Here is a 12,332-nt window from a genome sequence, read left to right as displayed (position 1 = left end):
TTCGCAATGGTTTCTGTGGCGTTATGATCCCTCGACTCCTCCTAAGAATTTCGTCATGGATGTAGCCACATTTGGATCAACCTGTTCCCCAGCGCCAGCGCTGTACGTGAAAAACCGAAACGCAGCAGATTTCACGAATGACTTCCCGAAGGCTGCTGAAGCTATTGTCGATAACACTAACTATTTGATCAGCTATGGGATTGAAGCCGAAGCTGGAGAGACAGGGGCACAGGTTAGCGCGTACGTTTACCGTTACGTTCTCAGCTAAGGCAGAAAGTTTGCGGTGGCGTGATGAACATTGGGCCAAACTAACTTAAGATGAGCTGCTAAAGGCGAAAGCATTCCTGGCAAGACTAGCACAACAGCAAACCTACCCGGTGGATCTCGTAACTGTAACGTATCACAAGCAGAACAGAAAGCTTTAGATGAAACCAGCCGGTTGTACCGGTTGACGCCGCTCGTTGACAGTGCCGATGTTCTTCGAGTAGATGGGCGAATAGGAGCGGCCAAGCGTGTAAGTGAAGGATATTCCCGCAATATTCACCAGTACGGTAACCAAGTGGATGTTCGCATGGTGCGATCGGTGAAACAGGCGATGATAGGATTAGGGGGCGTGTGTTGTAGCTCATACCTGGGAGCGACGGACATATCCGGCAAGCCATTGTGAGAACTGCGGGGGATTTGCTGCATACACCTGTCGCTAAACTTGCGGTCCTAAAGATGGTGATGGTAAAACTGGGACCGTGACCAGTGTTACGGGGCGGGGGGAGCATGGTACTATTGGACGCACAGCTTAAAATCTGGGCTATCGACGTTTAGCGTGTAGGCCTGCGGAGAATTGTTAGCGAGAAAAAAGACACGTTGCCACGTTTCGACGGAGAAGAAAATCTAAACGTGCTTAGTGCTGAACATAATTGATGAAGCCTACGGAAAGGTTAATGATAATTAATAACTGAATTGGTTATCCTAATTAAAATCAGTATTGGAACTAAAAATTGGATGTAACCTACGGTATAACCTAAAACCTGTGAAATTGATTAACCTAGCCTAAAAATTAAGCTGATTGTGTTGAGTGTTGACTTAAACTAGAAAGACCACATCCGGCGAAAACACCGAAAGTGTAAGCTAATAATGTATAACCTATAACTAAACTTAATATATTTGCAGTATAATGCTGCGCTGCGCTGCACTCCATTGCACCAACGAAAAGTGCTGCTAATAACCGGTGTTTTATTCACATTCCACCCCAACAAAAGACACGTCTAGAATGGATGGTGTGCGGAGGCGGGAGCTCCGTTCCGATATCAAGCCCAGTACACCCCGTCTACCATATTAGTATTTGCGATTCGGATAAGATAGATGAAGGTCTTCATAAGGCGGTGAAGGATTATTTCTCGCTGGATAGTCTGGGTTCACGAAGCCGTATAGGGCACTCCTTTTCGTTAAGGACGAACAATTCATATTACTTCAAAAATCTCTGACTAGATTCATGGGGTAAAATTACGAAACATACCTACTATGGCGTTCATACAATACCCAAGTGTCGGACAGACATGCGAAGGCTCTACACCGGTTCCAATGCTTGAAGAAACGTATGTTCAAGAACAAAGGATTCGCTAAAGCTCTGACTCAAAAAATTTGTGATCACTTGAGTAAAGGCTATATCCGAAAGCTGACGGAGTATGAGCTGCAGCAATCGTACCAGCGTACGTGATATCTTCCAGTATTCCCGGTCACGAACCCGAACAAACCCGGGAAGGTGAGAATGGTGTGGGACGCAGCAGCCAAGGTACACGGAGTCTCTCTAAATTCGGCACTGCTCAAGGGCTCATTGGTTGAATATCACCAACAAAGATGTTGACACATAGGTGGCCAACCGCAACAAACCGTTCAAAGCTCTGAAAAAGACCTGGCTGAAAATTAATCTTCAATAAATCAAGAATCTTTTTGAGCGCACGCCATGATGCTTCCAACTCGCCATTGCTAAAGCTGGTCATACTAAATATCAATTTAAAGAATTAACTATGAAAACTGACGTTTTCATTATTCGATTTTTTTAATCACAGCAATGAGAATAAAAGATAGAATCCCAATCAATGCTGTCATCAAATGATTTATCACTCTCAAGGCGCTGCGCTGCACAAAGCACATTCAGAAAGTTAGCATCCACAATGTTAATTTTTAAACCAAAGTAGTGTCCGACTATTAATTCTGAGATAATCACGGAGTTGTGTATGTACTTTATTTTGTCCAGCACTATTATTAATAATCCCGTGGGATTGAAACGGTCAAATGTAGCAAATTATGTAAATAAACACAGGTTCAATATAGGTTAGATTACGTTATAAAAATCAATATTCGCAAGAACTCAATCCAAAAAATTTGTTAAAAACTCACCCGACTTTTCAAACATGACGCAACGCAAAAAAATAATATAGCAATAAAAAACCCATCCCGTATTGCAGCGTCGGTAAAAACAACACTCCAAGCGAACGTCAGTTTCCGAGCGGGGCACCGTTGAAACATGGTAGCGAAAAAGTCGAACAGCGCGGAGCAAACAAAACAAGAGAGAGAAGCACCACTTGCAGTCTGGGCGCGCAAGCGGCCAAGCTAGTAGGTAGTAGGTAGGTGCATCACTGGCTCTTCAGAAGCCAACTATCATAAAACAAACATCCGTTGCGAGTTGTTTCGAAAAGCGCAGCTAAAGTACCCCTGTTTGGCGGGTCAATATTTTTGCACTTCGGCAATGACGTAAGCGGGGCAACAAAAAAAAGTTGTACATCATGATGGGAAGGGAGATACCACAGCGAAATCTGGGCACCATTAAATTTTCCGTTGTGTTTCGTGTAGTGAACATAAAAGCATTCGGATGCATCCAGAGCAATTTGGATTTTTGTAACGCGCTGCGATTTTCAAGTTAAAGATGTTAGATTTTTGATGCACGACTGAACTGTTGTAATTCCTTTTTAAAGTCAATGAACCCTAGCGAAAACACATCACGAGACTGAAACTGAAAGCCCCGCATCGCGGAGTTTCATTTTCACGAAACTATAGAAAACGTCAACATTTAATGGTCCAATGCAGAGCTTCCTCTTGCGAAAGAGGATCCTATTTAATGCTAATAAATACCGCTAGAAGGATGCCGGAAAAACTCAACGGTGTCGACGAAGTTGTCGGTAAACGGAAAAATATTATGAGAATTTACCCTATCCGTCTATCGCGGACAAGATGAAACACTCGTCAAACTAAATTTAAAACCTTTCCACTAGGCGTGGGCCATCGGGGCCTGGCTTGTCCACCCGAAGGATTTTGATACGCAAGACGTGGAAATATTCACCAGACAGCGGAAAGTTGCGTTGAAAACAAAACCGGGATCACATTTTAGCAGAGCTGGAAAAAGTTTTGACGCCGCGGAGCGTGGGAGGAAGGGGGTTCTCTAACGACTGGCAAAACTTTAAGTTTTAGTTCTCGTCACGTTGTTGCGCTATTGCGGGATAGTACCGGGCTCGACTGTTCAAGTGAAACTTTCAGCACCGTTACACTCTATGGGAAAATTGTTTATAAGCCTGAATACAAAACTATGTTGGCCGAAGTTTGCTGCTAGCACGTTATTGAAGAATTTAATGCAGCTGGAAAAAGTACTTGATACGCTAATGAGAGCGGTCAGTTCTCCTGTAGAGTCATTCCAGTATGGTTCGAAACGGATTTTTTATCCAATTATACTATTGAAATCATCATGCTAATTTTTGTTTTTGATATTATATTGGATGGGCTCTGTCTTGAAACTTTTTAACATTTTGATTGTAGAGGTTTTAACCTTAGGGCTATTCGCCACTTTTCGGGTTAGATAAATCTCTTTTGGAAAAATCTCTAACCCTATGCACGGGGTTGAGAATCGACCCCAGGTGAGCTGCGTACAAGGCCATCGATTTACCGACTACGTCATGCCCGTCCCCCTGTTTTGATACTACTATAAACGAATGCTTTTCATATATACAAGGCCAAGTATTATTCTCTTATTTTGGCGTAAAATAGCCCCAGATGCCAGAATTAGATTAAAATTGTGCTGGAATTCACTCATGATTTAGAGTTCTTTAGTCGTCCGGTCACACGGAGACTTATTAATAACACGTTTAAGGAATATCATAACAACAAATAGAGACAAAATGTCTAACAATATACTTAATTCAGATATTTTTCTTAGAGATGAAAAGCACCTAACAGTCACGAAAAAAATAAGTCAAATCATATATTCAACATTTTTCCCAAAGGAAAACAAATGGATAAACCAATTTGCGTATTAGGGCACAATAGAAAAAAGTTGGATTTGACTGTTTTGTGTTCCACACGTCCGTAACTGACACCAACTTGCTGCCAGTTAGACAATATATCCAAACAAACACCAAATTTTTCTTGATGTTCCAACATCCATTTCCACTGTCCACGGTCCGCGACGGTTGGTGTACGGCTCCTGTTACCAGTTCGGACGGAATTTGGTTCATATTTTCGGTTGATCATCAGCATTGGACTACCAAATCAGCTACCTCGGTCCAACGAGCTAGGCCTGCATGCAACTAGGCCGAAATTAGTTGCTGTTCATCACACCACTGAACCAGGGGACAAGGCGTGATTACACGGTAACGGTTTTTCACATTAATCATCATTTGCTGCTCGTTTCTTTTGCGTACTGCCGGTGAGCATCAACCGTCAGCTACATCGCCAGAGCTGCGTCGGCTACATCTGATCGCCGGTGAAAACAATTTGATTCCTGTTGGCTGCTATAAATTTACAAGGCACATTTAGCTTCGAAAAAGAAAATCATCGCTCTGCATACGGGTATCTCTACATCGCCGGCGTACCTAAGCGTCGTTCAAAACGGCAGACGACCAGGAGAGGCGTCAGCTAGTGCTTCAACGTACGGCTCTTCTTGCTTCGCTTAGAAGAGCAGGAATATTTCTGGCGGAGTACCAGGAGGAACGGGACAGGCTCGATGTGGCGCTGCGGATCGAAAACCTGGACGCAATCCGGCAGGATCTTCAGGACATCCAATCGGTTCTTGAAGGCATCGGGGAAACGAATAAAGGTATAACCCTAAACATCCAAATCCGCTCTGCATTTGAAGGGCAGTTTTTTAAAATAAAGTCTGGTCTGCTGTCAAAACTGCCTCCGTCTATTCCTGCTGGCGGTGCTCCTCATCCTACCCCCCTCCCCCTACATTTCCATCCAGTCTTAAGGATCTCTAACTTCCGACGATCACGTTGCCTGAATTCAACGGGGATTTCAAAGAGTGGTTGGCGTTCCACGACACGTTCCTAACGTTGATCCATTTGAATCAGGATGTTTCGGAGATCCAGAAATTCCACTGCCTCAAGTCAGCGGTAACGAGTGAAGCCGCTCAAATAATTGAGTCGTTCGCGATCAGTGCCACTAATTATTCATTAGCTTGGCAGCCATTGGTCGGAAGGTATGCGAACGAGTATCTTGTGAAGAAACGGCATCTACAGGCGATGCTGGAAATCCAATGGATAAAAAAGGAAACTACCGCTTCATTGCATGGGATTGTCGACGAGTTCGAGCGGCATACAAAAATCCTGCGGCAGCTTGGAGAGCCAGTGGACGACTGGAGCACAATACTGGAACATTTGCTGTGCGTTCGCATTCCTGATGATACTCTCAAGGCGTGGGAGGATCATGCATCGACAATAGAGAAGCCAAGTTATGAAGCCCTTATTGAGTTCCTGCATCGACGCATCCGTGTTCTGGAATCAATTTCGGTGAATCACGTCCAACCTCCACCGCAGTACGTCACCTCCTCTCATGCTTCAGCAACTCGCAAGTCTTCCCAGATGAAACCGTCGCCCAGTACAGCAGTTGATACTCCAGGAAAGTGCTATGCTTGTGAACAGCGCCACCCATTGGTAAAGTGCACAAAATTCGAGAAAATGAATGCAATAGATCGCCTTGCCCCGATCAATGTAAATCGGTTGTCTTTGAATTGGTTTAGAAGTGATCATTTTTCAAGGCATTGTTCATCCAAATACACCTGCAGATTCTGTAAACGACGTCATCATTCCCTCCTCCATGCAGGCTTCGGAGACAGCGCAGGTCCTCCTCGCTCCGACCAGGCTTCATCCTCTACTGGCAACTTTACACCAGCGTCGACTAACGTGAGTGTAGCTTCGGCAGGTGATGAGTCAACTTCTCCCATGCTATCTGCAGCCACTTCCATCCAACCGACAGAAATTAACTGTAGTCTGCCACTGCAAGGCACCGGGAAGAACATGTTTATGCTCACAGCGGTTATCGTGGTCATCGATCGCTATGGTAAGAAGCATTTCGCACGTGCGCTTTTGGACTGCGCATCTCAACCAAATCTGATTACCGAGAAGATGGTCCAGCTGCTACGACTGAAGCGAAGCAAAGCGAATGTGATCGTTCAAGGAATCGGTGAGCAATCGCAAAACGCCAGAGAATCAGTTTACATCCATATCCGGTCCCGAAAGCTGGATTTTTCGATGAATGTCGAGTTTTTAATACTTCCAAAAGTAATCCCCGATCTACCCGTCCACGATATTCCAGTGGACTACTGGAAGCTTCCATCAAATCTGTTCCTGGAGGATCCCCAATTCCATAAACGTACGCCAATTGACATGATCCTAGGAATCGAGCATTTCTTCTCATTCTTTCCAACGGCAAACAGGATTCAACTACCTAAATCTGTTCCGATGCTTGTCGATAGTGTTTTCGGCTGGCTAATTTCCGGCTCAGCTGATATGGTTCCTTCAGCTAAACAGAATGCTCCCTGTAGCATCGTAGCTGTTTCCCTATTCACGCTTGAAGAGAGCGTGGAACAGTTTTGGAAGGTTGAAGAGCTGCAAGCCCGGTCTGCCTATTCGTTGGAAGAAAGGCGATGCGAAGAATCATTTTCATCTACCAAAACGAGAACAACAGAGGGACGATACATGGTACGTTTACCCCGCCAACCCAACTTCAACGAGCTGATTGGAGATTTCAGACCTATGGCGCTCCGTCGGTTCCTCCTCCTGGAAAAACGACTTGCACGGAATCCTGAACTGAGAGAATTCTGTGGCGATCCGACCCGGCCGATCCAATCCAATGCTATGAGTTGTTGACTGTTACGTATGGCCTGAGCCCATCATCCTTCCTCGCAACACGCACGTTACAACAGCTGGCTAGCGATGAAGGCGAATTCTATCCGCTGGCTGGACCCTCTGTTCGGAAGAGTTTCTACAAAGATGACTTCATCGGAGGAACCCAGTCCATCACAGAAGCAATCCCGTTAAGGACAGAACTCAGCGAACTCCTGGGGAAAGGCGGTTTTCCACTACGAAAATGGACATTAGGGTGGGACAAAAATTAGATTCCAGCTCCGAGCAACTTTTTAGTTACCATTTGGGTCCTAGAATAACTGTGCAAATTCTTAGCTCGATCGGTGATACTATATTTTTGCGCCCACTGTTTAAAGTTTACATGGGATTTTGCATGGGAAAATTAACTTTTACAAAATAATTCATCCAGGAGTCACCCATTACATCCTAAAAATAAATCGTTATGTGGCTTTTATAGAAAATTTTATAAAGAAACAAAGTCTCGAAAACCACGAAACGATCTGACGCTTGAGAAAAAAGTTATTAAGCAGAAACCGATTGATGCTCTGACGATTGATAAAATATTCATTTTTTCTAGCACCACTGCTGTTGGTTGTCCAATTATACACAATTTTGTTTTAATCCTCTCTTAATGTGTCTAAATCGTTTATCTGTACTGTTTGGCTACTTCGCAAGAGTTTAAGGGATAAATCGAGGCTTTTTTGTACATAATAAGAGAAAGTTAAAAAATTTGTATGCAAATAGACCGTCAGAAGCAGTGATGCTATGAAAAGTGAAATTTTCATCAATCTTCAGGGCATCAATTGGTTTTTGCTTAATAACTTTTTCCATAATCATTAGATCGTTTTGCAGTCTTCTAGACTTTGTTTCCTTGAGAAATTTCCTATAAAAATCAGATATCTACTTATTTTTAGGAGATAACGGGCGACTCTTGGAAGAATTAATTTGCAAAAGACAAATTTCCCATACGAAATCCCATGTAAACTTTAAACCGTGGGCGCAAAAATACAGTTTCACCGATCGAGTTTAAAATTTACAGAGTTGTTCTGGGAGCTAAATGGGACCCAAAAAGTTACTCGGAGCCAACTTTTATTTTTTTCATATAACCATGTCCCACTCTAATGGACATCTAACCAACTATCAGTGCTGGCAGGTCTGTCATCCGATGAAATTGGTACCCAATCGTCAATCCAGTTTGACAAGGACGAGACGGTGAAAGCATTAGGAATTTGCTGGGAACCTGAGCCTGATATCATTCGCTTCGACTCCGAAATTCGCCAAAACAAACATGCACCAACGAAAAGATCGACAGAAAACCCAGCGGACCCAATATCACGCGGCATGCACGTCGACGACTTTCTGGTCAGCAAATTGTGGAAGGGAGGCCACAATTGGCTGTCAAATCCAAGAACAAAATTGCCCGTCTTCAAATTTACCGATTATCCAGAAGACGAGAAGGAACGCAGAAAGCTGATTACAGCCGTCACAAGGACACAAGTAATATGTAGTACCATCAATCCGATCTTTGCCAGATTTTCATCCTACGAACGTTTGCTTTGATCTACAGCCTACATCCTTCGATTCATTGCCAATGCTCGCTGTAAAGCGCGCACGCAACCGCTCCCCCTTACTGGTCCGATTCCAGGTATCTCGCTTAATATGAAGCACCTGAACAACGCAGAACAAAGCTGGCTCAGGCAGATGCATTCGACGAGGAGATCCAAAATTTGCAGCATAACAAGGCCGTCGGAAAGCGTTCTGCAATCCGTCTACTGACTCCGTTTCTAGACCCTGAGGGAACCATACGTGTAGGGGGGAGACTTAAACTTTCAGACCAGCCATTCCTATTCAAACATCCCGCCCTATTGCCCAGCAACCATCCCCTCACTCGTTTAATTGCCAAATCCTACCACCTATCACTTATTCACGGTGGCGACCGCCTAACACTTGCGGCTATACGAGAAAAATACTGGCCAGTCCACGGTCGTCGACTGGTTCGCAGCATCCTTCGCAGCTGTTTCCGTTACGCTAGAGCCCAGCCTGTCCCAACTACTCAACAGATTGGACAACTTCCTCTGCATCGACTCGCACCCAGTCGACCGTTTGCCATTTCTGGTGTGGATTATGCTGGACCAGTCCACTTGAAGCCGGTACACAAGCGAGCTGCTGCAACTAAGGCGTACATCAGCATCTTCGTATGCTTCTGCACCAAGGCGGTGCACATCGAGTTGGTGAGTGACCTGTCGATGCAAGGATTCCTGTCGGTACTTCGCCGTTTCATCGCTCGTCGTGGACTACCGAGTGACTTGTACTCCGACAACGGAAAGAACTTCGAAGGGGCCGCCAACGAACTGGACAAAGTCTACCGAATGCTGCAAGATGAGTCGCAGATGCTACAAATTACGTCTGACCGAGCCTGCGAACGAATCACTTGGCACTTCAGCCCGCCTAAGGCCCCACATTTCGGAGGGTTGTGGGAGGCGGCGGTTAAGGTGGCCAAACGTCAACTGTACCGACAGCTCGGCAATTCAAAGCTGTCCTTCGAGGATCTGACCACCCAACTAACGCAGATCGAAGCGAGCATGAACTCGCGTCCTATCGTACCGCTGAGTGAGGACCCGAATGACATCGCTGCGCACTTCCTGATCGGTAGCATAATGCACTGCCTGCCTGAACCAGAGTTGCATCGATTGCCGCTGAACCGCCTGGACCATTATCAACGTCTGCAACGAATCTATCAGCAGTTCTGGTATCATTGGCGGACAGAATATCTTCAAGAGCTGCAACGAGACTCCAAGGTTTGTCAACCCAATGCAGATATTCAAACGTGGCGACTCGTAGTGCTGACTGACGAACTTCAAATGCCGGTGAAGTGGCCATTGGCTCGAATAATTGCCGTTCACCCAGGCAAAGACAAACTGGTGCGAGTTGCTTCACTGCGCACTAACCGGGGAGTCATCGTACGGCCGATTACCAAGATCTGCTTGCTGCCGATGGAAGAGAAGGAGGATAATATGCTGCAGACTGTAGTGGTCGCTTAGATTTAGATTAAGAATCAAGTTAAATCTTACTATTTGTAATTTTTCCTTTAAATAATTTTCATTTGTTAGTTTGTAGAGAATTGTTATTTTCAAGGTGGCGGCGATGTTGCTACAACGACGCAACATACGGCCAGTCGCGCCGTGCCATAAAAATATTGTTCGACCAGCACAGCAAACCCCCTCACTCACAGATGGATGCGAATATTACTTGAACTAGTACCTACAAGCACGCACTGATAAGTGAGAAGGTTCGGCTGCCGCTCAACTATCAGTTTAGTTTAGAGATAACCACCGAGTGGAGCACACGCAAATATACCCGCCAAAATACTACCAAAAATTGCAATAGTGCGTTTAAGTGATTTCTAGAGAAAATTTTCAATAGGACGTAAGTAACAATGAGAGATTCTCTTTGGGGTCTTTCTCTTCTGTTCATTACTCTGCCATTCCAACATTTACTACTCTACTCTTTGCATAATATTCTAGTAAAAAACCGTCAGCTTTCGATATGTGCTGGAAAATCAGTGCAAAGTGTTGTATTGACGTCGTAATAAACGAAAGAGAAAGTAAACAAAGAGAGGCTCTCAATGTTATTTACGTCCTATTGAAAATTTTCTCTAGATTTATTCTCGAACCGGAACAAATTTCTCCCTCTACGACACTTGCTGACGGGTGCCGTCTTTCGGATCGTCGCATACTTTTCCCGTTGGTCACAACACCAACGATCTTCGGATATAGTGAACCACCCATTAACACCACTGGCAAAATCAAAGCTTCTTTTCAGAACTCTAGGCTATACAGGCTTTGATTTACAAAAACACTATTTTTTTCTTAAGCCTACGTGTTTTTCGACGTAATTTCTTACCGGTGAACTCGCGACGAATTTTTCCTTCGAACCGACACGAAAAGCCTACGCGACAACTTTTATTCAGAATTAATGTTGGAAGGCTTCGGATTGTAGACAAAAAACGCGAGATCGTCTACTGCTTGCGAGTTTTATAATTCAACTGAGTTTTTATAGCAATTCAATACGGCAGTACGTTTTATGTGTAGTTGTAAGTAAAAAACGCTTATAGTGTGGAATGCAAATTCGCCTACCCACAGTTATTAGGTGCTATATTATACATAAAAAAATGGTGCGTTTCGGCTTTGCCTCATCTCAAAAAAATATAGCATAATAAATTATTCAGTTCCAAACATTACGTTTAGGTCCATTTCGGTCCTTTTCCAAGGATTTTAAAAAGAAGTTTATTATCCTTGTCAAGTGGTTATTACATGGATGTTTAATGTTAATAATGTGTGTTCTGTTGTGTGGTTTCTCGTTTTGCATTAAGCAACTTTTTGTTGGTATCCATGAGCCGGAGAAAGCCGATCGAAATGGTGAGTGAAGCGAAAGCAGTTATGCGAAAAAAATCCCCCAGAAGCGAGATTCTAACCCGCAACCTTTGAGACTCTGGCTCAACGCACTAACCCTAATGCTATCCCTGGGATATGATGACGCCCCAGAAAGAACATATGATTATCGTACTGACGACAGTGATCATACCCTGCCGGCAAAGCGAGATCACACACAACCACAGCTGCCACCCAACACATTTGATCTATTTAATTTCCTCACTAGAAACCAAGGCCCGGGTTTTTATTATCGTCTGGTGTCCAACTTTTAGTTCATTACCCATCGTACTTCGGTGAGCGGCAGAGCTAATGAAGACTGTCGAATTCTGGTCTGGACTATAGTTCAAACCTTGGATAACAACTTTGTTTAGGACGGTAACTAGTTACGAATTTACAAAAAATAGTTCGAACCTTGGTTGGTTGGGTGCTTCAAAATAATTGCAGAAATTCATTGTTCTTCCAACATTGCCACCGACATCGAATGCAATTGTTTTGAACCATAGATCTTAAAATCGTTATATCATATTGAGTGAAATAGCGACCTATATTACCGTAAATATAAAACAAACTACCTTCCCATATTAAATTCCATACAAATTGAAACAAAAAATTTCAAAGTTTGAGCGAATCCTTTCATTTCTTTTGAAAGAAATGTAAAAAATATTCCAATCTATACTTTATTCCAAACATGCTTCGATGTCGGAATAAAAAATGTAGCACAAAACCGCCTCAATTTGAACTCGTTTTAAAATTCCACTTCAGCCATCGT

At 43.9% G+C, this 12,332-nt stretch overlaps 1 protein-coding gene across 1 annotated transcript in view; it reads right to left on the bottom strand.

The window, feature by feature from the left end:
- Window positions 1-11,383, bottom strand: part of LOC131680858 (nephrin-like) — a 386,752-nt gene extending 375,369 nt beyond the window's left edge. The window contains exons 1-2 of the mRNA XM_058961572.1: window positions 11,372-11,383; window positions 11,034-11,148 (exon numbers count right to left, since the gene is read on the bottom strand). Coding sequence (XP_058817555.1) covers window positions 11,034-11,148; window positions 11,372-11,383 — 127 coding nt within the window. The remainder of the gene's footprint in view (window positions 1-11,033; window positions 11,149-11,371) is intronic.
- Window positions 11,384-12,332: the final 949 nt, after the last annotated feature.

Source organism: Topomyia yanbarensis, chromosome 2 (assembly GCF_030247195.1).
Source record: "Topomyia yanbarensis strain Yona2022 chromosome 2, ASM3024719v1, whole genome shotgun sequence".
NCBI lineage: Eukaryota > Metazoa > Arthropoda > Insecta > Diptera > Culicidae > Topomyia > Topomyia yanbarensis.
This window is presented reverse-complemented; position numbering and strand designations above follow the sequence as displayed.